This window comes from Perissodus microlepis, chromosome 7, assembly GCF_051167445.1.
Source record: "Perissodus microlepis isolate ML-2025 ecotype Zambia chromosome 7, ASM5116744v1, whole genome shotgun sequence".
Taxonomy (NCBI): domain Eukaryota; kingdom Metazoa; phylum Chordata; class Actinopteri; order Cichliformes; family Cichlidae; genus Perissodus; species Perissodus microlepis.
The window spans coordinates 55,252,643-55,277,946 of NC_140467.1; the positions used below are offsets into that span (position 1 = coordinate 55,252,643).

Genomic DNA, 25,304 nt, shown 5'->3' on the forward strand with positions numbered 1-25,304 from the left:
AACACAGAAAAGCATTATAAGAATCCACCCTGAAACCTATTTAATATGCTGGTGTCGTGAATTAACTTTTAAACTGTATGTGAGCAGACAGACCAATCTTACAAATAAGCCTATATCTCAGTGCCATCTGACCTCAGGAATTCGCATGATAAGGTGGGGCCAGGTTTCACAATGAACACACCCGAAACTCTGGCTGATTGGGACCCACACCCAGTTTCACACCTTGGCTCAGGCGATTAGAAGATCATCAGGGGGTCCTTTTGTCCCTCTGTGGGGGGATACTCCCACTAGGTTTAAATCTGGGACTCCCCACCATTTGACCTTAGAACTGAAGAAGCTTCTCGGATGAGAGGTGAAACGTCTTCAAGCAACTTAAAGAAGTCCAGACGCTTTTCTTTGCAAGCTCCTTTGACTACAATGACCTGGATGACTGAGAACCTTCACAGACAAGATACAATAAAGTGCTAATAGAATAGGCCAGCACTCCCCAGGATGACGATAAAGTGCTGCACACCAGCCAGGACATCCATGGTTTGTCAGCGTGATTAGAACCATGATTTCACCTCTTTTAGAAGTGAAGAAGCTTCTCGGATGAGAGGTGAAATGTCTTCAAGAAACGTAAAGAAGTCCAGTCGCTTTTCTTTACAAGCTCCTTAGACTACGATGACCTGGATAATTGAGAACCTTCACTGAACCTGAAAAGAAAGGGCTAGCCAAAAGGCTCAATTTTGCCATTTCTCCACAACAGTCGCCCAAATTGGAACTGATTACAACCATGGAAACCGCCATAAGGGTTAATAAATTAACACAAACAGAAGCAGAGCAAATCAGGAAGGTTTCACACTCTCCAGTGCAAATGTTCCCCCGTCTAACCTCACAATACAAGAAAAGAAGAAAATCTCTGAGCAAAGACCATAACATCACCATGTTACCAGGCTACAAGGGCAGGTGCACTGTTGTTCAAAACACAATGGATTATCACACGAAAATTACTACACTGACACTTGGATATACCAATACCTATGAAGCCTTAAAACGAGACCCCACAAGCAAATACAAAAAGAACGTCATGAGTTGCTTACAAGAACTGGAAAAGGATGAAGTTATTGACTGTCCTACTTACCATCGGCTACACCGAGGGGAAGCTATGCCCTGTATTTACAGACTTCCAAAGATCCACAAAGAAGGGGTCTCACTCAGACCCATTGTTATCAGTATAAACTCAGCCACCTACAACATTTCCAAACACCTTGCTACCATGCTAGCACCCCTTGTTGGAACACCCCCAATCACATCGAAAACTCCACTGACTTCACCAACAAGGACCAAAAATTTGATCCAGATGAAACCATAGTGTCTTTTATTGCAGTCTCTCTCTTCACTTGCATACCTACAACTGAGGCAGTGGAAACTGTCAGAAAACAACTACAACAAGACAGCTCCTTGGAAAACAGAACCAGCTTCACCCCAGATCAGATTTGCACACTGTTAGACTGCTTTACCACCGCATATTTTAAATACAGTGAGGGTTTTACAGACAAAAACATGGATGTGCCATGGGTCTCCGGTGTCACCTATTGTATGTAGCCAGCCTTTCCATGGAGGAAGTGGAAAGCAAGGCTCTTGGCTCTTTTAAAGGGACAGCACCTAGCCACTGGTACACATAAACTGATGACACCTGGGTCAAAATCTAAATCCAAGAATTACAATCCTTCACTGCTCACTTCAACTTAGTGGATAGAAAGATAAAGTTCACCAAGGAAGACAAAACGGATAGCATTGTGTTTGGTGGCTAATTGAAGCCTCACATCACTCCCACACTGTCAAGCTTATTGCGACATTTGTGGTCTAGTCTTCAGGCCAATCAGCCTCCACTCCGCGTACTTTAAATCTCACTGCTCATCCATCATTTGCCCTTCCAGGTGCCTTCTAGCAACCCACACCCTCCACATCTCCGCCTTACCCAAGTCATTCAGTGACTCATCAGAGTCTAATCGCCAAATAACATAATTGTATTCTGTATATCAATAAATCATGTTCAATTGTTTCTAATGATATCTCCGAATTGAACTGCCTTTGTTTATATTGGAAACATTTAGGAAAAGATACTGGTATATGTTGAGTCTAAATATCACGCAACGGTTTCCAAATAATATGTCGCGTTTGACCTCTGAGCTCACGTTTAAATTTCATATTTGCCTTTTTTTGTTGACCCTAAGTTTTGCCAAAGTTTGCCAAGAGAAATAGACTGAGCGGCCTATTAACAAATATCCTATAGTATACTATTATATAATAAGCTCAAGTTATTAATGTCCAGTTATTTAAAAATCAATATCTATTATCCATTACCTACTCCTACATAATGCTATGTTTAAAAAGGAAAAAGAGATCAAATATATCACATATACCATTTAATAATTAGTATGACTACAGCAGGGAAGGGCAAATTGTTTTTATAGCTACTGTAGCTCCTTTTAAAAAATCTGAAATTAGTTCAAAACTGGTAGACATTAAGCTAGAGTAAGGGTTTCCTCCTTTCTCCTGAAATCAGAGATACAACTTCTTTTTGAACCATCAAATATTTTCACACCTTGAGTTTCCTCCTGGCATTAAATTTCTTCAGGCACTCGACGGTCTCCTGTCTGTGCATCATTGAGGCCACCGTTGAGCGTTGCTGTGGGGAGACAGAGAAAGAGTTGCTGAAAATAAAATGTTACAAGAGCAGCTGTGACAGTGATAGGTTTATGTGGGCAGGAGCTGCCAGTGAGATTCTGCATTGGTGAAATGTGTTAATTCTGAGGCCCCTTAGGTAACAAAATTTCAGCAAAACTTCAGGATAAAGAGATTCAACTTGGCTTTACAGTATCTGCACAATACATTCTGTTTCATTGTAGAGATAATGATATGGTGTTATGTTAAGGATTTAGATCTTTGACTTAGCTAGTGATTTTGTTGCGTTTTTGGGCCAATTTCTCTCAAATTTTACATTAGTCATTCTTACTAACTATTCCTGCAAACATCACAGGTACTGGGTTTATGACTTAAACTGATGAAGACGGTCAAGAAAAATATTGTTTTACAAATTATAAATGGAAAATACTGTAAATGTAACTTTTTTTTCTTGTTGCTATGATCATATTTTTAAAGATATTGTGCCAAAGTTTTATTGCATAAACTGGCAAAAGTTCACTTAAAACTCCAGTGAATACAATTGCCTAAGGGAATATTTTTCTTTTCCAATGAAAGACAAGTGTTACAGATGGACGTATGACTGTAACTAGTGTTCAGTCTAATGGTTATGTATGAAATGTAAATTCTAATTAGATATATTAATTAGATATAATTAGATATATTAAATCCTAATGCATAAAAATTCTATTAGACCATCTGTCATAAAAACAAAACAGAAGTAAAAATTAACTTTGTAAAATAATTAAATTGATAAAATAATACATTTGACATAAACTAGTTTTAAACTGAAAAGTACTGAATTCATTGAATTAAACTGACATTTTTATACCCCAAAAAATTACCAACAAAACGTGGTAGCACCAAAGCTCATTTAGAGAGCAACTGTGTTTCTGATAATTTTATTACAGTCAAAACAAGTCATTTAATTCATTTAACTGTATTTTCCTTCTGAATCTTGTATCAAAAAACACGTTTATCAAAAAGTACTTTTCCTGGAAGAAAAGTGTTCCATTGGGCTCAAGCTTGTGTTTTTAGTTCAGAATCCAGAGTCTCTTGAATTGTTACATTAATCAAGGGCCCTTGTAAGATGGCATTTATTTACAGAGCACCAAGCTGTGATTTATTGCCAAACAAATTTAACATTTGTACTCTGCGATGTATTTTTATTATACACACTAACACACTGTTTAAGATGTCAATTTACTCTACTTTAAACATAATTGTAATTTTCTAGACTTCTTTGGGGAGTCTAGAGATTTCTGCAGAAATTTAACGTATCATGTGGAACTCAGGTCTTGGTTGCTGAAGGTTAATAGGTTGAACTTTTGCCTGTCTATGGAAAAAAACATATTCAAGATAAGCTGACATGTCAGCACATATTTGCACATGTCATATTTGGCAGTTTTAAGCACATGTTCTCATAGTTGCTGATAGAGGATTTGCAAATTACAAATTGCTTGATAGTCAAATCTTGAGCTGTGAAATATTGTTTCCTGTCAGTTTTAATAGGATGCTGGATGTGTATATGCTACTTACGCAGACCCATGGGTGCTTCAGAGCCTCCTGGGCAGTGATTCTCTTGGCTGGATTAATAGTAAGCATCTGGTTGATCAGATTTTTAGCCTCGGGAGTCACTGTGTCCCACTCTGGGGAGGGAAACTAAACCAAACACACACCTAAGCATCCCCACATATACAATAAAAATATGTACCACATCTTATTTAACTTAAAGAGAAACAGAGATGAGAAGCTGACTAACATCATATGCTCCAGCTTTGATCTGTTGGTAGAGTTTGTGTTGGTCCTCGTCCCAGAACGGAGGGTACCCAACCAAAAGGATGTAGAGGATCACACCTACACACATAAACAGCCATTGTTTGAGTGCCAAGAACAAAATTGGCAGAGGTGGTGCTGAAAATAGAAAAAAAACCTACCACATGCCCAGATGTCTACAGGTTTACCATATGCTTCTTTCCTCAGCACTTCTGGAGACAAGTAGCCAGGAGTACCCGCAAAGCCTACACACGAAAACAAAAAGCAACACAAATGAAGGCTCTGTTTCTTGGCGAAAGTACAGAAAAGAATGCATTTTAACCCTCTCAAGGCAGGCGTTGCCAATTTGCAACAGTTAAAAACTAACAACCTGATTACCCCACATACATATTTTATGAGGTTTTTTTACTCAGAAGTACCACTGCAGGACTTGGTTGTGCATTAGCAACAAAGAGTTTAATTTGAGCCTGAGAGGGTTAAAAGGTTCTGCTCCTATCCTTTAGATAACCTCTTATTTTGGTGCTTAACTTTTATAGTTTGATTTGTCTTTTGTGATACCTTTAAAAGGCGGTGGGGCAGCTGTGGTTCAAATGGGTTGTCTACTAATCAGAACGTCAGGGGAAACGTTATCCCTGGGTTGAACTCCAAGTTACGGCCAGTCAAGTGGCATCAATTCCTTTATACTACAGGAACTGCATGCATACTCTGTCAACAGGAGGCTGGACATTATTGTTCATCAGGAGGAACCAAGGACCCACTGCACCAGCACAGGATCTGCCAATTGGTTGAAGGATCCCAATATCTTCTGGCAGTCAGTGTGGCATTGCCTAACTTATAGTGGACTGTGTATCGCTCCATGGATATGTTTTTCCACACCATAATTGACACACCCATACAACAGCCATGCTAAATGATCTTACAGGCAGCATAACATTCGCCATAGCTTCTTTCACGTCTGTCACATGTGCTCAAGATGAATCTGCTCTCATCTCTGAAAAGCGTAGGGCGGCAGTGGTGAACTTGCCAATTTGGATAGTCTATGATAAATGCCAATTGGGCTCCACAGTACAGGGCAGTGATCATAGGGCTCACTAGAGGATGCTGACCCCTCCAGTCACTCTCAAATCAAATTATTTATATTTTATTTATATAGCGCCAAATAAAAAAATAAATTAAAAAAACTGCCTCAAGCCATTTTTATATTAAAAGGTAAAGATCCTACAATAATACAAGTCTGTTTCTGATTATTTGGTCAGAGACATTCACACCAGTGGCTTGCTTGAGATCATTTTGTAGGGTTCTAGCAGTGGCCATACTGTTTCTTCCAGCACAAAGGACACGCATGCCGCTTACGGACCTTCTATGGTCCTGTCCAGCTTTCCTAGAGTAACTGCTTGGAAATTCTGGAATTTCTTCCATGCGCTTACCACTGGGATGGGAGACACAGCAAACGTTCTGTCAATGGCATGTATTGATGTGCCATCCTGAAGGAGTTCGACTACATGTACAACCTCTGTAGGGTCCAAGTGTTGCATCAGTATTGAGACTGACCTTAGTCAAATGCAAAAGTGTTGAAAAAACAATGAGAAAACACAAGGAAGGACAAATATCTGTGGCTTCAACTTGTATAACCTTTTGTGTTTTGGGGGTTGTCTTATCCTTTAGATAATCTCTTATTTAGAATTAGATCATCTTTGTCTTCTAAATCCTTTCTTAATTTTTTGAGCATGAGCAACTAGTAATTTTCATGTGATAATCCATTGTGTTTTGAACAACAGTGCACCTGCCCTTTGAGCATGAGCAACTTTGTCTGTAGCATTCTTTCTAATTGTACATATGTTTTGAAATTAATGGAGATGCTTTTCTAATTGTGTTATTTTTAATAACACCTACAGACACATGCACACTTCTGTGTGTGTGTGTGTGTGTGTGTGTCTTACCAAACCAAGCCTGTTGGTCTCCTTGTACTTCAATGGCCAGTCCAAAATCAGCCAACTTGACTGCTGCGTTCTTACATTTGCTGGCCAGCAGCAGGTTTTCTGGCTGAAGGTGTAACACAAGCACAGTAGTGTCATGTTAGTGTCACATTTTATGACCTTATTAATTTAATGTCTCAAGGTTGTTACGACATTGTTACTGAAAGGCTTTTCTTAAATTACTTCAGAAGGGGTGACAAAATCTAGGGAAGTTTTTATTTCATGTTAAGTCATTTGTAACTCCATCTAACCTATCTTACACACTCACAACAAGTACTATAATCACTATGCAAAGATCTCAACAGTAATCTTGCAGAGTTGAGCCAGATAAAAGTTTAGTTTCACATTCAACAAGCTTAAGTTTGAATTTTTTTTTTTTTTTTTTTGCACTTTAATTTGGTTTCTTTGTGGCTGATATTTTATTTTATTTTATTTTATCATTAAGACAGTAGTCTTTATGTGACATTTTATTTTTTTAGCAACTGGACGGATCTGTCCTTCCAAGATGGTCCCTGTTCTTTTTTTTCCCTGTTTCTTGAGTTTCTGCTGCCTGGGGTATTCACTGAGCACATGCTCAGTGCTACATCATTGCTACATCTTCCTGATGTACTGATGGATCTTTGTTGTTTCATCTTGGATAGTATTTCTGACACTGACTAATCAGTCTCTTTCCTCCCCCTCAGTGTACAGTGTCAGGGCACTAGGCTTGGGATGGAACCCTCCACGTATGGTAAGGAGCTTTCTTGTCTTGATGTCAGTGGCTTATATTTCATATTTTGGCCAGCTTATTATCCTAGCAGAGCACCTGATGACTGATGATGATGATGTTTATGACTATGCAGCATAAGCATGTGTGAGGCATTCAGACAGAACTTTTTCATAATGTTGCTATTTGCTGGGATTGACACATCTATCACAACTGCAGTCCTCTGTTCCTTGTCAATCACCACTATGACTGGTTGCTTGGACAGCAGCTTCCTAACTCCCACAAGAATTTAGCCCCATTTGTTCTCAACCACCTTTGATGGTGTCTCCTTTAGTGACTTGGGGAGTTCTAGTCCACATGTGGCGCAGATGTTTCTATAGAGCTACTTGGTTGCGCCGCTCGGTGTACTCTGTCCAAGCTTGCATCTTGCACCTTGCTACTATATGTTGGATAGTCTCCGGGGCACCTTTGCACTGTCCGCAACTTGAGTCCTTTTGGCTGTGGTAGTGTCCTGCTTCTGCTGATCTCGCTGTGTGTGTATATGCAAACATTTAGAAAATCAATAAATGCATTTGGGGGGGGAGTAGTCAACTGACTGTGGAAAATGGGTCATTAGGAACAAGTTTCTTCTCTTACTTCTTTTCCTATACATAACTTTAAAGGGAAAACAGGAGAATGAGGCAGACCAGTTATACCCAGATCAGAACGCTAAAAATAGTTATGGCTACAGACATATTCAGAGGTACAGTCATACATGTTCCAGCAAATAAAATGTACTCTCTCATTTTGAGGTTGAGACAGACAGATGGGACTGAAAAATGTGTATAAGCCTTTTTTGCCTTTGTTTACTTGAGGACGACCAAACACATCTTGTCTGTCTGCAATAGTCGTGTCTTTGCTGCTCAGACGCTGATGTAAAAAGCAAATGTGACAAATAACTACACAGGAATGACAACTCTTTGCTGTCTGACTAGTTTATGCTAACAGTGACAGATCTGTGTCACAGAAGCAGCAATCATTTCACCACAGTGATAGAAACAGCTGTATGCTGTAATCCAGCTGAAGGACAGTCATCATGTCACCCTCTGCTGGTTGATTTAAAAACACAGAAGGTGCATACAGTAAAGGCCTTAACTCTTAATCCAGTTGACAAAGTCATAATGAGAGATTTGAAGAAAGTAAATGTGCCCAGTAGCTCAATCTTATTCAGAAATATTCCACAACTTAACTACCAGAAACCTCGAAGCACAGGCCGAGGGGGCGGTGTGGCAGCAATTTTTCACACCAGCCTATTAATTAATGAAAGACCAAGACAGACTTTTAATTCATTTGAAAACCTGATGCTTAACATTGTCCACCCCAGCTGTGAAACTCAGAAACCAGTCTTACTTGTTATCATCTATCGTCCACCTGGGCCTTACACAGAGTTTCTGTCTGATTTCTCAGACTTTATATCTAATCTAGTTCTGAGCTCAAATAAAATAATTATTGTGGGTGATTTTAACATCCATGTAGATGCTAAAAATGACAGCCTCAACATGGCATTTAGTCTGTTATTAGACTCAATTGGCTTCTCTCAAAATGTAAAAGAACCCACCCACCACTTTAATCACACTCTAGATCTTGTTTTAACATATGGCATAGAAACTGAACATTTAACAGTGTTTCCTGAAAACCCTCTCCTGTCTGATCATTTCCTGATAACATTTACATTTACAATAATTGATTACACAGCGGTGGAGAGGAGACTTTATCAAAGTAGATGTCTTTCTGAAAGCGCTGTAACTAAGTTTAAGAATATAATCCACCCACTGTTATCATCTTCAATGCCCTGTACCAACACAGAACAGAGCAGCTATCTGAACGCTACCCCAACAGAGGTTGATTATCTTGTTAATAATTTCACCTCCTCACTACGTACGACTCTGGATACTGTAGCTCCAGTGAAAACTAAGGTCTCTAATCAGAAGTACCTGACTCCGTGGTATAATTCTCAAACACGTACCCTAAAGCAGATGACTCGTAATCTGGAGAGGAAATGGCGTGTCACAAATTTAGAGGATCATCATTTAGCCTGGAGAAATAGTTTGCTGCTTTATAAGAAAGCCCTCCGCAAAGCCAGAACATCTTACTATTCATCACTGATTGAAGAAAATAAGAACAACCCCAGGTTTCTCTTCAGCACTGTAGCCAGGCTGACAAAGAGTCAGAGCTCTGTTGAGCCAACCATCCCTTTAACGTTAACTAGTAATGACTTCATGAACTTCTTCACAAATAAAATTTTTATCATTAGAGAAAAAATTACCAGTAATCATCCCACAGATGTAATATTATCTACAGCTACTCTTAGTACCATTGATGTTAAGTTAGACTCTTTTTCTCCAATTGATCTTTCTGAGTTAACTTCAATAATTACTTCCTCCAAACCATCAACGTGTCTTTTAGACCCCATTCCTACAAAACTGCTCAAAGAAGTCCTGCCATTGATTAATTCTTCGATCTTAAATATGATCAACCTATCTCTAATAATCGGCTATGTACCACAGGCCTTCAAGCTGGCTGTAGTTAAACCTTTACTCAAAAAGCCATCTCTAGACCCAGCAGTCTTAGCTAATTATAGGCCAATCTCCAACCTTCCTTTCATATCAAAAATCCTTGAAAGAGTAGTTGTCAAACAGCTAACAGATCATCTGCAGAGGAATGGTTTATTTGAAGAGTTTCAGTCAGGTTTCAGAGCTCATCACAGCACAGAAACAGCTTTAGTGAAGGTTACAAATGATCTTCTTATGGCCTCTGACAGTGGACTCATCTCTGTGCTTGTCCTGCTAGACCTCAGTGCAGCGTTCGATACTGTCGACCATAATATCCTATTAGAGCGATTAGAACATGCTGTAGGTATTACAGGTACTGCACTGCAGTGGTTTGTATCATATCTATCTAATAGACTCCAATTTGTGCATGTAAATGGAGAGTCCTCTTCACCCACTGAGGTTAATTATGGAGTTCCACAGGGTTCAGTGCTAGGACCAATTCTGTTTACATTATACATGCTTCCCTTAGGCAGCATCATTAGAAGACATAGCATACATTTTCACTGCTATGCAGATGACACCCAGCTCTATCTGTACATGAAGCCAGATAACACACACCAATTAGTTAAACTGCAGGAATGTCTTAAAGACATAAAGACCTGGATGGCCGCTAACTTTCTGCTTCTTAATTCAGATAAAACTGAGGTTATTGTACTCGGCCCTGAAAATCTTAGAAATATGGTATCTAACCAGATTCATACTCTGGATGGCATTACCTTGGCCTCCAGTAACGCTGTGAGGAACCTTGGAGTCATTTTTGACCAGGACATGTCCTTCAACGCACATATTAAACAAATATGTAAGACTGCTTTCTTCCATTTGCGCAACATCTCTAAAATTAGAAATATCCTGTCTCAGAGTGACGCTGAAAAACTAGTTCATGCATTTATTACTTCCAGGCTGGACTACTGTAATTCATTATTATCAGGATGTCCAAAAAACTCACTGAAAAGCCTTCAGCTAATCCAAAATGCTGCAGCAAGAGTACTGACAGGGACTAGAAGGAGAGAGCATATTTCTCCTGTTTTGGCTTCCCTTCATTGGCTTCCTGTTAAATCCAGAATTGAATTCAAAATCCTGCTCCTCACATACAAGGTCTTAAATAATCAGGCCCCATCTTATCTTAATGACCTTGTAGTACCATATCACCCTATTAGAGCACTTCGCTCTCGCTCTGCAGGCCTACTTGTTGTTCCTAGAGTATTTAAAAGTAGAATGGGAGGCAGAGCCTTCAGTTTTCGGGCCCCTCTTCTGTGGAACCAGCTTCCAGTTTGGATTCGGGAGACAGAAACTATCTCTACTTTTAAGATTAGGCTTAAAACTTTCCTTTTTGCTAAAGCATATAGTTAGGGCTGGACCAGGTGACCCTGAATCCTCCCTTAGTTATGCTGCAATAGACGTAGGCTGCCGGGGGATTCCCATGATGCATTGAGTTTTTCCTTTCCAGTCACCTTTCTCACTCACTATGTATTAATAGACCTCTCTGCATTGAATCATATCTGTTATTAACCTCTGTCTCTCTTCCACAGCATGTCTTTTATCCTGTCTTCCTTCTCTCACCCCAACCGGTCGCAGCAGATGGCCGCCCCTCCCTGAGCCTGGTTCTGCCGGAGGTTTCTTCCTGTTAAAAGGGAGTTTTTCCTTCCCACTGTCGCCAAAGTGCTTGCTCATAGGGGGTCATATGATTGTTGGGTTTTTCTCTGTATCTATGAAGCGCCTTGAGGCGACTTTTGTTGTGATTTGGCGCTATATAAATAAAATTGAATTGAATTGAATTGAATTGAACTGTTGGACAAATGTATTTTTCATTCCACAAAGAACAGACTCAGTTGTTTGATATTTTAGGAAATACTACTACACTTTATTAATAAAATGTTCTAGTTCTAGTTCATTTGGACAACTTAAAATAACCCAAAACAAAACAAAACACTTTCTAAGTCAAGATTTGAACTTCAAACTAATCGGGCAATTAATTGTTGTACTTTTTTACTTAGTCAAAATGAACAGATGATGTTTTTGTACTTTTTGACACTATATCATAATCATGATAAAGAGAGCTGCAAATGTCAGTATCAAACACAAAAACTGTATATATTATATACAGTTGTATACTCAATGGGTAAAACGGTCAAATTAAAAACTAAAGTCAAAATGCAAAAGTGTTTAGTGTTTTCCTTTCCTAAATGTTATCAAAAGTGCACCGAATTATTTATAAAATTCAGATTTAAAAACTCAAGTTGTGAGATTTTAACATATCATCTATTCTGTATATCACTTGTCCACTTTCCTGACTCAAATATTGTACCAAAGGATGTTAGATGATTAATGTGATTAATATTAATTGCTAAACATGAGGATATTAACTTCATCATCAAACAAGTTACCATGCTGTCTCATATTTTCCAATAAAAATCAGAAATTTGCTTTAGAAAATAATCAGTAGGTAACTGTAGTTTCCATGTTTATACCTGGAAAAAAAATTCACATTTTGATATTTGCATAAAATGTATAAAATCCTAACAGAACACATGCAGAGGATTCCACACAAATGCACCGTACAGTGATGTTGGTACTGAAATAAGCATCCAACCATAGTCTGATTGGAGCAGGCTCAGGGCTGAGAATTATCGTTGTTTCTATTTCTGTGTCTAGACAGCAAAAAAACAAAAAACAAAAAACGATCCAAGTGACTATGAAAGTGAATTCATTGTTAACTCCGACAGTGGGGGTGGTGTGGGGGGTTTATACTGTCCTCTTAAAGAAAAGGGTCACTGCAAATCAACATAAAATGATGTTGTATATAATGTAGTATTTCTTTGAAGATGGGAGTGTTCTCTCCATAATGACACTGTCACGAGTCACAGGATACAAGGGGTCACTAACTGGTTCAATGAAAATGTAGTACTGTCTAAAATATAGTGAGTACAGACTATATAGTGCACTCAAAGAATTCTTCAATGTTTTACGAAAAGTAGTGTACATCTGATGGTCGCTACCCAAGCATTGTATCCAATCATGCATTGTATTAAAGTGAGAGATGAAAATAAAGAGAGCAGTGCATCAAAGCATTAACTAATACCATGATGAAATATGGCAGATTTAATAAGTATTGCTGAAAAAACATTGCAATCAGTATTTATTAAGTATTTATTAAATGAAATATTTATTTATTTATGTACAGAATATTGACAAAAGTATTACTTATCCATCTAAATCCTTAAATTCAGGTAATCCAATCACTTCCATGGCCACAGGTATATAAACTCAAGCAACTAGTCATACACACTGCTTCTGTAAACATTTGGGAAAGAATGGGTCGCTCTCAGGAGTTCAGTGAATTCTAGTGTGATGCCGTGATAGGATGCCACCTCCAAACAAGTCCAGCTGTGAAACTTCCTTGCTATTAAATATTCCATAGTAAACTGTTGGGGGGAAATATAACAAAGTAGAAGTCATTGAGAATGACAGCAACTATGCCACGAACTAGTAGGCCAAGTAAACTGCAATTACTACAGATCTCCAAATTGGGCCTTCAGATTAGCTCAAGAAGATTACATAGAGAGCTTCATGGAATGGCCACTTCATGACCAAGTTCCAAATGCAGTGAAGTAAAGCATGCCGCCACTGGACTCTAGAGCAGTAGAGAAGTGTTCTCTGGAGTGATGCATCATGCTTCTTTGTCTGGCAATCTGATCAACAAGTCTGGATTTGGCTATTGCCAGGAGAACAGTACTTGTCTGATTGCACTGTGCAAAGTATAACGTTTGGTTGAGGGGGAATCATGATGCGGGGTTATTTTCAGTAGTTGGGCTCAGCCCCTTAGTTCCAGTGAAAAGAACTCTTAATGCTTCAGCATACCAAGACATTTTGGAGAATTTCATGCTCCCAACTTTGTGGGAACAGTTTGAGGATGACCCTCTCCTGTTCCAACATGACTGTGCACCAGTGCACCGGGGGAAAAATCTAAACCTACATGGTCCTGTGTGAAAAAGCCCCTTAAATCTAATAACTGGTTGGGTCAGTTATTAGTAATAAACACCTTAGTTCAATGTTTTTGGGTTCTCAGTTTGGCTGTTATTATTTATTCTTATTTGCCACATTTCTAAGTATCTTATTTCATATATCTTTGTTTCAGTTTCTGGCTATTCTGCCTTTGGTTTTGTACAGTTATTTTATAATTTATAATTTATGTATTACATTTTTTTATAATCATTTTTTTTATTAAATGTGTATAGTCTTCCCTTTGTGCCCCACTGTGCCCATCTGTCTTTGATTTGTTCTAGCTGTTTTCCCCCACCGTTTCCCCTAGCCTCATTACTGTCATTATTGTCTCAGTCTCCTCTTGCCCCTCTGTTGAGTCACCCACAGTATGCTTTCTAGATTTCCTAGTGCGTCCTGGTATTACACTCCTTGTATAATTACTCTTTGTGCCTCCTTTTGCTTTCTGTTTTGGGATCATGTTTTCCTTTGATCAATCCAGCATTAAATATTCACCTTATGCTCACTTTGGTCTCCTGCATTCTGCACTTGGGTTGGAAAACAATTAACCAAATTCCACACAGTTGATAGTCACAGAGCAAGTTGACCGCACAAAGCACCCAGAGGACACAACAATCTGCATGGAAGAAAATGACTTAGACTGTTCTAGGTTTCTAGTCTACTCACAAAGACTGAGAGAAACAGCTGATATGAGGGCTTGGCCAGCTGCTATCTCAGCATTCGAAGGTATAAAATCTCACAAACCTCAACTGCTTCACTCGCTGGTTATTCCCACTTCTTACTCCCAGTTACTTCACAGTAATTGACTATTATAGGACAATTCAATTCAATTCAGTTCAATTTAATCTTATTTATGTAGCACCAAATCACAACAACAGTTCCCTAAGGGGTTTTATATTGTTAGGTAAAGACCCTACAATAACACAGAGAAAATAAAAAAAAACAACAACAATCAGATGGCCCCCTATTAGCAAGCACTTTGTGGACAGTGGGAAGGAAAAAGTCCTTTTTAACAAGAAGAACTTCCCCAGCAGCCATGTGCCATAACTGGTTGGTTTCAAGGGGAGAAAGACAGGACAAAAGACACACTCTGGAAGAGAGCCAGGAATGAATAATAATAATAATTACGTGCAGAGTAGTGTTTAAAAACATACTGAGTGAAAGAAAGGTGAGTGAACACTTATGCATTAGTGCACTAGTGCATTACGCTCCGAGGAGCCTAAGGTTATTGCACTAATTCAGGGTCACCTAATCCAGACCTAAGAAAATGCTTTGTCAAAAAGGAAAATTTTAAGCCTAATCTTAAAAGCAGACAGTGTGTCTGTCTCCCAAATCCAAATTGGGAGCTGTTTCCACAGAAGAGAGGGCTCCTCAGGTTGTACAGGCTGCCTTAGTTTCTATATTTCCTGGGTCAGAGAGAGTGCTGATCTACCCAAGGCCTACCCTGAATTTGTGTCTCAGCAAGTGAACACAGTGAATTCTGAACAAACTAGTCTAGCCAACTTGGAGCTTCCACTGTATCCCGCGCTGGAGCTGCTGTGGACCCAGACATCAGAAAAGTGCACCCTGCTCAGCTCCCACAAGAGTTGACAGCGTCTTCTGAGTATCCTGAGCCCTCAGGGTATGAATTATCTACTCCATTGGCCAGTAGCTGTGGGGTCCAACTAGCCCCCACAGCTACTTAGTCTCCGCCACTGGCCACCTCACCTGCTCCCTGAGCTGAATCATCTCTGCCAAGGCCTCTGTCCTTTGTCCTTTGATCCTGCCCCATGAAGTACATGGTCATGGAATAAAACATTTCGCAAGCTTTTCAAGACCATTTAAGGGGAAATAAACAGGCTTTCCAACAGCACAAAATTTATTAATTTTATTTAGTAATTTATTAATTATTATTTATTTATTAATTCATGACCAAACACAAATTTCTTTACTTTTTGTACTAAGTTTATATAGTCTTAAAATCAATAAAAAGCCATCACACATATTTCTGCTATAAATGTAATGTAAATTGCTATATTAATGTTAACATACATTCTTGACAATATTTTGTCTTGACTGCATCATTACAAAAAATTATTTGGGTTTTTTTGTTCTTTATAGAGCTTTAGGTTGTTCTTTAATTATATGTTGGTTTGTTATTAACATTGTTTTTTTATTTGTTTATTTGCTACTCATACATACTGAACAAATCACTAAAAAAATGTATGTAATTCAGTAGAGCAGACATTGTTTTATACAGATGCAGTATGTATCTATGCTGTAAGAAACAGCATATGATAATAAGAGGAACGCTTGATATACACAAAAAATATTCAAACATTCCTCTGTGAAGGATTAGTTACTTTCATCTGTGAACAGGGATTCATTGTTACCTTTTCAGATATATATACATATCCTGCTTAAACATGAAGCAGGTCAATGAAAGTCCAAAGGAACTTAATCAAAAGAACGTCAGCTGCGTGGTATACATCACTGCAGCACTGGAGGTGAGCAGAAACAAGGTTTCCAACTGCTATGAAATTTCTCTTTCAGTTGTAGTCCACTCAAGTGCATGCACAAGACAGAACTTCAACATATGTGCACAAACACTCATGCACGTTTTGATAAATCCAGCCCATAGACATGCGCAGACATGCTGGATATAAATATTTTCACTGCACTTACCAGCTGTCAATTACAACAGTCAGACAAAACACAGAACTATGGAGAACCGCTTACTGATTTACAAAAAAGTGAGACCACAGCCATACTGGGTCTTCATCAGGCAAACAGACAACATGACATCAGAATATGATATCCAGACCAAACTGAAATACAGATGACAAAACTCAACAAAACGTAATCTGCTATACCACTCACATATAACAGTGGGAATTCGGAACACTTTTTGAAAAACCGGCACTGTTCATAATTAATAATTTGTAATGTAAAGGCATAAACATGCAGCAAAATTTATAATGCTACAGTGCAGAACAGTGGTCACATTCTGGTTTATAAGGTCTATAGTTCCTGATGAAATATTTGCAGACGTTTACATATGAAAAGCAGGTTGTGTCACACTATTCTATTTATAGTATGCAGATTTATGAAATTTAATGATTACCATATTCGTGAACATTTAGGAGGGTTGTTGTTGTTGTTGAATTACATTGTTCATCACAACATTTGTGACACAGTAATAGTAATAGTGAAGTTGTTTTGTTTTTATAACAAAAATTTTATAACATTTCAATAATGAGTTTGTTATTCCAATATGTGGCTGATATGTGGGATTCCTCCAGGTTCAGTCCTGGGTCCATTGCTATCCTCCTTTAACATGCTCCCTTTAGCCAATCATTACATCTTTTTCTGTCATTTCTTATCATTTCTATACCTATGATATTTAGACGTACATATCCTTATATATATATAGGATATACATTTTTGAGGCAGGTATCTGTTTGTATAACTTTCATGTGTTTTTGTCATGCTGGCCATTTGCCTGAAAAAGAAAATCTTATTTATTTCTTCCAGAAACATTTGGAAGGTATCATTCTTTTTGTGGAAGCTCTATATTTTTCCTTCATGGACTCTTGTCCCTGAGCTAAACCTGACCTGAACATAGTACAGAATGTTCCTTATACTGATTTTATAGCTGTGCAGCTAAAATTCCACACCTACATGGACACAGACACATGACCTGCTCGTGACTCACCTTGAGATCTCTGTGAACCACACCCATCTGATGGCAGTGGAGCACAGCCTCCAGGATCTGCTGGATGCAATGACTGCATGCAGACAGCAGGGGGAGCAGGTTAGTCTGAACACATTTAGCACATTGAGCCCCAACTGTCACAGGCACACATACATGTTTTCAGTGTAGGAACCAGCTCTCTCTTCCACACTCAACACGTTTGCGCACACATATAAAAAAGTGTGAACCTGTCTGTGAGCTACACAGAGAGAATGTGTGCAGTTTGCTATTTTCTGTTTTAAAGAAAGTGCCAAATATTAGTCAGGCAGCGTAGGAGGGCTCTGCAGCTCCGTGCGGGAGACACTCTGTCTAACCTGTATATGTTTGTGTGTAATTTATTTAGCAGCAGTGATAACAAAGCCTTTGAGGAAAAGATTCTGCAAGTATTTAAAGTTGTCGCTGCTGCCACTCTGTCACTCTATTGACCTCTACTCCTTTACCCTTTCTCAGGTTTTCTCACTCACTCAGTCACTCTTGCTCAAAGTATGACAGTCGTAGGACCCACAGGAATTGTAAATATATTTCAGACTTCTAAAATAGTACAACAAGAGCTGCAAAAGCAGAACCAGAAGACAGGCAAGACAGGCAAGGGGAGACAAACAAACAGGCAGCAGGCACAGACAAAACTTGTATCAAATCACAGGCAAAAATTAAAAAACAGGACTATAAAATACAAGCAGCTCTTGTACAGAGGGTGCACAGCAATGCAACACAGTGAGAGACACACACACACCTTGAGGTCCCTGTGCACTATGTCATGGTGGTGGGTGTAAGAGACACTGTCTAGAATCTGATGAATACAGTGACTGTGGAGACAGAACAACAGAGTGAAGACCAGATAAAGGAAGCAACACGAGAAGGAAAGGGACCAAAAACATAGTAAGAAAGAGAAGTGGACAGAGAAGAGAACGGGAAGATCTGAGGCACAGAGGCTGTTGCAGGGCGAGGAAGCGAGGGAGTTGATGTGAGAAGCACTTTACATATTTCCTGATTTGCCTCTGAATAGAGTTTTTTAAATCTCCATTGCTAAGATTTCATTCAGTTCATAAACATATCTTTGTTTCTTCATCTTGCTATTCTGTTCAAATTAAAAGTGAATTTTTAATCCATGTACATGGAGCTTTACTAAAATGGCCTCCAGAGTGTGTAAACCTGAAAACACAGCTGCACTATGTGACAATGAGAGAAAAGAAGCTTTGTAGACCTGTCATCATATTACTAACAAAACAGAACATGAAACTGTGTACTTTACAACTGTTGCTAACACAGACTGTGTGTACAGTGGTGTGAAAAAACTGTTTTCCTGTTTTTTGTCACACATTTGTCACACTTAAATGTTTCGGATCATCAAACAAATTTAAACATTAAACAAATATAACACAAAATGCACTTTCTAAGTAAAGCTGTTTATTATCAAGGGGGGAAAAAAATCCATGCCTACGTGGCCCTCTGCGAAAAAGTGATTGCCCCCAGTAAATTTATGTTTTATAACATAAATTAACTGTGGTGTTTTACATCTTTGGAAAGCGGAGTTCACTTTCTTTAGTCACACCCACACACTTTTCTCAATCAAGAAATCACTTTAATAGGACTGCCCTGACAAAGTGGAGTAGACCAAAAGATCCTCAAAAGCCAGACACCATCCATGCCGCGATCCAAGGAAATTCAGAAACAGATTAGAAACAAAATAACTGAGATCTGTTGATCTGGAAAAGGTTATAAAGCCATTTCTAAAGCTGTGGGACTTCAGCGAACTACAGTGAGAACCATTATTTACAAATGGTGAAAACATGGAACAGTGGTGAACCTTCCTAAGAGTGTTTTGCTGCTTCAAGACCCGGAAGGCTTGCTGTGGTAAATGGAACCATGAATTCTGCTGTGTACCAAAAGATCCTGAAGGAGAATGTTCAGCCATCTTTTTGTGATCTCAAACTGAAGCGCACTTGGGTTGTGCAGTAGGACAATGATCCAAAACACCACCACAACAACAACATGTGGCATAACCTTAAAAAGATGGTTTATGTTCTAAAACCCTTTAATGTGGCTAAATTAGAACAACTCTGCAAAAATGAGTGGGCCAAAAGTCCTCCACAGCACTGGAAAAGACTGTAAAAGATTGCCAGTTATCACAAATGCTTAATTGCAGTTGTTGCTGCTAAAGGGTGGCCCAACCAGTTATTAGGTTTAGGGGGCAATTGCTTTTTCACACAGGGCCATGTAGGGTTGGAATTTATTCCCCTTAATAAAAAAAAAAACACACACCTTTATTCAAAACAGCATTTTGTGTTTACTTGTGTTATCTTTGTCTAATATTTTAATTTGTTTGATCTGAAACATTTAAGTGTGACAAACATACAAAAAAAAGGAAATAAGGAAGGTGCAAACACTTTTTCACACCATGGCAAAAGACAGACAAAGCTACAGTAACATTACTCATTACTTTTTTGAAGTTGGATGGCACAGTTGTGCAGTGGTTAGAAATGTCACCTATGAAAGCTGTGATAAGCCCGCTGACTCTCAACTGGTAAGTGACTGAAAAAATGGACAGAAGGAAATTCTGAAGCCTCATGTTTGCAATATTTTTACTGTTGCCTTCTTGTGTTTTTTTTCTAGCTGAATATCACAGATTAGGTATGGACTTGAATAAGAAGTAAACAACACATCCATATGTGTCGATCCCAAAGTAGCTTTGCCATTTGTCAAAGCATATAAAATAGTTTAAAAATGGTTTAAAATTTGTAATTTTATTGAGTAATTATCAATAAAACAGGCTTTGGAGAGACTAAGACCACTAACACACTTAACATATGAAATGACTTGATTATAGTCTATTGCAAACAAGGACATGGACAGCTGAGCTGGAGACCTGATAGTCAAGTAGTCATTCTTGTGATATTTCTTTAAAGTCCACTATCAAGGGCACATGCATTGTAATATAAATTCTCTGTGGACACAAAAAAGCAAGCATTTGCTCACTGTGTGATGATGACATTTACATCACTCAGAAGCAAGCATACCCTAGTAGACTTGTGAGTGTGGAAAGTATTATCAGGCTTTAAGAAAGATTAGTCCCATTACAAAGCCAGAAACTCAACATTTTCACCATAACCATCTTGGATTTTTGATATCCAATGTGATGAGAAAAGGGGGACTCTGACGGAGAAACTTCTGCCATCTGCCATTTACCTAAGTAGGCTTGCACTAATACACGATGGAGTCTAATGGAGTCTAAAACATAATTCACGAAATTAACCCTCTCCAGGCAGATGTTGCAGATTTGCAACAGTTAAGACCTAACAACCTGATTACCCCACATACATATTTTATGAGTTTTTTTACTCAGAAGTACCACTGCAGGACTTGGTTGTGCATTAGCAACACAAAACTTAATTTGGGCCTGAGAGGGTTAAGGTCGAACACAAGTTCAGTAAGGAAGATCTGTTTCCATTCCTGTGTGTTTGAGCTGGTAGTGTATCCTTTGCAACACGTCTGCTTTCCCACGATAAACAAACTCAATTCTGTCATCACTCTGGCCCATTCTTTTTTTGTTTTTTTTGCCTGCCCTCTGTGAGCCAATCATTCTGTTTTCCATGTGCTTTAAACGTCATTGCTGTTTTATCACTCTGCCTTTAAGAAGCACATTCATCCTCCCCATATCTACCTTATCCTGGCCACCACCAGCATCTAGGCTACATTCACTGGACTTTCCTCTGCTATGTAGCTTCATAGAAATTATTTGGTGATTCGATTTTAACTCTGCATTTCAAAAATCATGTTCAGTTCTTCTTTTTAAAATAAATGTCCTTTTTATAGTCAGTAATACTTGAAACTACTTATTGAGACTGTACACTCATCAGTTTAGTGCAAATAACAGATCAAGGGATCAGAGCGCCATTTTCCCACAGATTTCTTAAATGTACAACCATATTTCTTTTTGAAACCACAGCAATCGCCCCTTTGTGGCTTTCAGAAAGAATGTAGAGACACTTTTGCAATGCCTGTATACAGTAAAGTGTAAGCTATCTAGCTGTTGTCCAGTGTTGTCAAGGTGCATATCCAAATTGAAGACAAGTAATAACCAGCACTGAAGAATACATGTCCTGGCATGTATTCTTCAGTGCAGGTTGAAATATTTCTTTACTTCAATTTGACTCAACTTCAAGGAAAAACGATGCAGTGATAGAGCTATGAATCAACATCAGCCTCACTTCTTGACTTGTTGGTGCACACAGTAAAGTTAGCTCTTAATTGCCCAATAGTCAAATTAGCTATAGCAGCTAGTTAGACAGAAGATTCTGAACAGGGCTGAACAGGTTGCGAATAGGATATTGAGCTGTGATCAGCAGGGATAATGGATGCATGGACACATGGACATGTTGCTGGCTATGCAGAGCAGGAATAATAACTGCACTAAACAGAGATGTCCAGAATATGAAGAACTAAATAAAGAGTGAAATCTGGAGCAGAGCACCACAGAGGAGCAGAGCTGAGGAGGTGAAAGGCTGAAGACTGAGGCAGAGCAGCATGTATACTGGAAAAGAGGGATACTGGAGGACTTTAGTAATAATTCATTTCCTATTCTTCTTAAGAAAAATAAGATATTAATTGTTATTTTCAAATTTTGTTATAGCCAGCTGTGCGGTCAGCTTTAAAATGCTGGTAGCATGGTGGTGTGTTGGTTAGCACTGTTGCCTCAGAGCAAGGTTTGAATCCACCATCTGGCCACAGCCTTTGTGGGGTTTGCATGTTCTAATCTGTAGCTGTTTTGGTTTTCGCTGGATAATCTGGATCTCCCACAGTCCAAAGATATGCAGTTAGTAAGGTTAGGTTAATTGCTGATTCTAAATTTGGCCATAGGTGTGAGTGGCTCTCTGTTAACCCTGAGACTCTGCTGTATAAATAAAACTGAACTGAAATATTGGACTGTAAAGCTTAGATGCTTCCAGCACATCATTTGTAGCTGAACTTTGGTCACTAGTGTACCTGGCTGCATAGATAACCCTCAAATGTATTTACCACACTTCACTCCCTTTGGTTGTTTCTTCAGTTATGGTGTCTTGGACCCAGGGGTCTTAGTTTTGTAGAATCATTATGTTTTCTTTTGGGGATGTGATGTTATTTATGTTCTAGTCTTTATTATTTTGTATTGAGTATTATATTAAGTCTTTGTGGTTCTAGTCCACTGTTTCATTGTGAAGTCCGCTCCCTTCTTTCTTCATTGTGTCCCAGTCTCCTTTGCTTCGTCTTCTGCGTAAACTCTATCTTGTCTGTGTTTTGTCTTCTGTCTGCATCAAGCTAGTGTATCTTTTTCCAGGTCTCCGTGTCAGTCATGTCTCCGTGTATATCTCTTGTCCTTGTCCGTTCTCATGTCTTAATCTGGGTTGCTATATTTGTTTACCTGCATTTCCGTTCCCATTCTCTGTTGCTTCCTGTTTTATTTTGGTAGCCTGTGTCTCGTCTCCAGTATGTTCAGTTTTGCTCTCCTTGTCTCATTAGTCTGTGATTAGTGTCCGCTGTGTTCCCACCTGTGGTCTGTTCCCTCAGTATTCTCTGTGTGTTTATATTGTCTCAGTCTTCCCCTTGCCCTTTGCCATGTTCTCCTTCTAGGCTGTGTTTATCTTGCTGTGCGCTCCACGTTGTCCATGTTCCCTCGTTTATGCCTATCTCATGAGTTCCTGTTTTCTGCCTGGTCAGATTTATTTTGTATAATGTCTTTTATTGTCTTTTGCTCAGCAATAAAGCTGTTTTGAGTTTTGCATTGTTCTTTTGAAGTCCTGCATTTGGGTCCTAACCTGCCTTCTACACAGCCAACGTGACACATCGCTTCAAAGTTGAGATCATTTTAATGGGATACCCACCCATTTTGACTCGCCAAGAATTACATTAGTGGTTCTTGTATCATTGCTAGTTTCTTCCTGTGAGGGAGATAAAAAATGCCAGTTCTGCAAGTCTTTACCCATGGTTATCGTTAACTCGGTTACCCTGGGTCCTTTCCTGTGTGTTATGAATAAATCTTCTTCTTTTTGGTACCGGTACTGGTTTTACTTTGTTTTATTTATCCACGACACCTTAAAGGCTGGTCCGTGAAAATATTGTTGGACATAAGCCGGTCAGTGTCGCAAAAAAAGTTGGAGACCACTGATCCAGAGGACTCATTATCAGTTTTCTGTGGAATTATTTTACACACTGATTTGTGCTGGACAGAAATTCAAGTAACAACTACAGTATGTGAAAAGCTGACACATAAAACCAAATGAATCCATATGGTTGGACACCAGAAGAGGTTAAGTAACAGGAAATCTGTTTTTTGGTCATCTAGAGTGAGTGAGACATGAACAGGGTAGAGAAAGAAGGGAGAGACTGAGTGATTCTGCGTACAGATGGAGTACGGAGAGGAAACCGTTAGTGAGATGCTGTTGGACAGAAATCAAGACCTGCTAGTCACACACCCACACATGAACACACAGAGTGCCACACACACACAGACACACACATAATTTATGCAAAGAGAACAGGGGAGATTGACGACAGCTGAAGGAAAGAACAGAGAATAACAGGGAAAGTAAAGGTTAAAATTAGAGGAATAACTTTCCCTATAGTTTAACACAAATTCCTATCTTTTTTTAAATATCTTTTGATCTTCAGATCTCCTTTAATTGGTTGAGAGACTTTTCAAACTGGCAAAGCATTAGTATAGCATTTGTTCATTAGAGGCAAGTTCATGTAGCCCCTTTCTGCAGGTGTGTGGATGGATCTTTCTGCAACTTTCCAATATTACTCATTAAACAGAAATAAAGGCTGTGATCTAAATCTGTGATATTATATATATATATATATTTTTTTTTAAAAAAATAAAAAGACAGAAAATGTCTTGATGCATCCTTAATCAGCCAGGTAAAGAAATCCAAGAAAGCCGATTATGTGCATCTGGATGATGCATTTCAACTGGAAGAAACATGTCATTACTCTGACAAGTGATTTGTTCAGTCTCAGCTGACAACATGTTTCCCCATATTTAGCACCACTGACTGTCTGAGAGTTCTGTTTCATTAAACATATTGTTTAACATACTGTTTAGTGATTAGTATGTATAAGTGGCTTGTGGTTGCATCTTCCATCCAGTCAAGTTGCAGTTATGGTACAGTATATTGTGAAGTCATTGCTGAACTTTTTTTGGGAAGCACCAAAGAGTAGTATTACCAATGTCATATCTGGTCAAACTGATTACAATTTATTATTCTGTTTGTGACTTATTGTTTTCAATAATGGCAAGAAAAGTGTTCTTGTTGAACATTACAATGTCAATGAAGTTTTAAACTGGACCATTTGGATATATAATGACCTTTCTTTTTTGAAATTTGGTCACATTTAGTGTAATTCCAGAGTTAGGACCCAGAGCAGTTTTTTTGTCCTTGGAGCTTGAAGATTTTTTCAATTTAACTCAGTTTTATTTTTATAGTGCCAAAAAACAATTGCCTCAATGTGCTTTATGTTGTAAAACAACAACTCTACAATAATAAAGAGAAAATCCAAAAAATCAGACAACCCCTGTGAGCAAGCACTTGGTGACAGTGGAATGGCAAAACTCCCTTTTAACAGGAAGAAACCTTCGGGAGGACCAGGCTCACAGACGGGTAACTATCTGCCACAACTGTTTGGGTTTGATGGGAGGGAGACAGGACAAAAGAGATGCTGTGGATGAGAGCCTGAGATTAATAATAACTTTTAACTTCTAAAATTTAATAAGTTCAAGTCCAAGTGAATATTTTCCCCAATTTGAAGAAATTCCCTCAAGGAATCTAAGTGATATCATGTTTATTAGAACAAATCTGACA

At 38.7% G+C, this 25,304-nt stretch overlaps 1 protein-coding gene across 4 annotated transcripts in view; it reads right to left on the minus strand.

The window, feature by feature from the left end:
* Nucleotides 1-25,304, minus strand: part of camk2b2 (calcium/calmodulin-dependent protein kinase (CaM kinase) II beta 2) — a 71,307-nt gene that overhangs the window by 29,460 nt on the left and 16,543 nt on the right. For 3 of the 4 annotated variants that reach the window (XM_084936086.1, XM_084936083.1, XM_084936085.1), the window contains exons 6-11: nt 17,431-17,503; nt 6,405-6,507; nt 4,626-4,709; nt 4,451-4,545; nt 4,228-4,350; nt 2,591-2,674 (exon numbers count right to left, since the gene is read on the minus strand). In XM_084936086.1, coding sequence (XP_084792212.1) covers nt 2,591-2,674; nt 4,228-4,350; nt 4,451-4,545; nt 4,626-4,709; nt 6,405-6,507; nt 17,431-17,503 — 562 coding nt within the window. Of the gene's footprint in view, nt 1-2,590; nt 2,675-4,227; nt 4,351-4,450; nt 4,546-4,625; nt 4,710-6,404; nt 6,508-17,430; nt 17,504-18,202; nt 18,276-25,304 lie in introns of all 4 variants that reach the window. The other variant, XM_084936084.1, reaches the window with a different exon arrangement.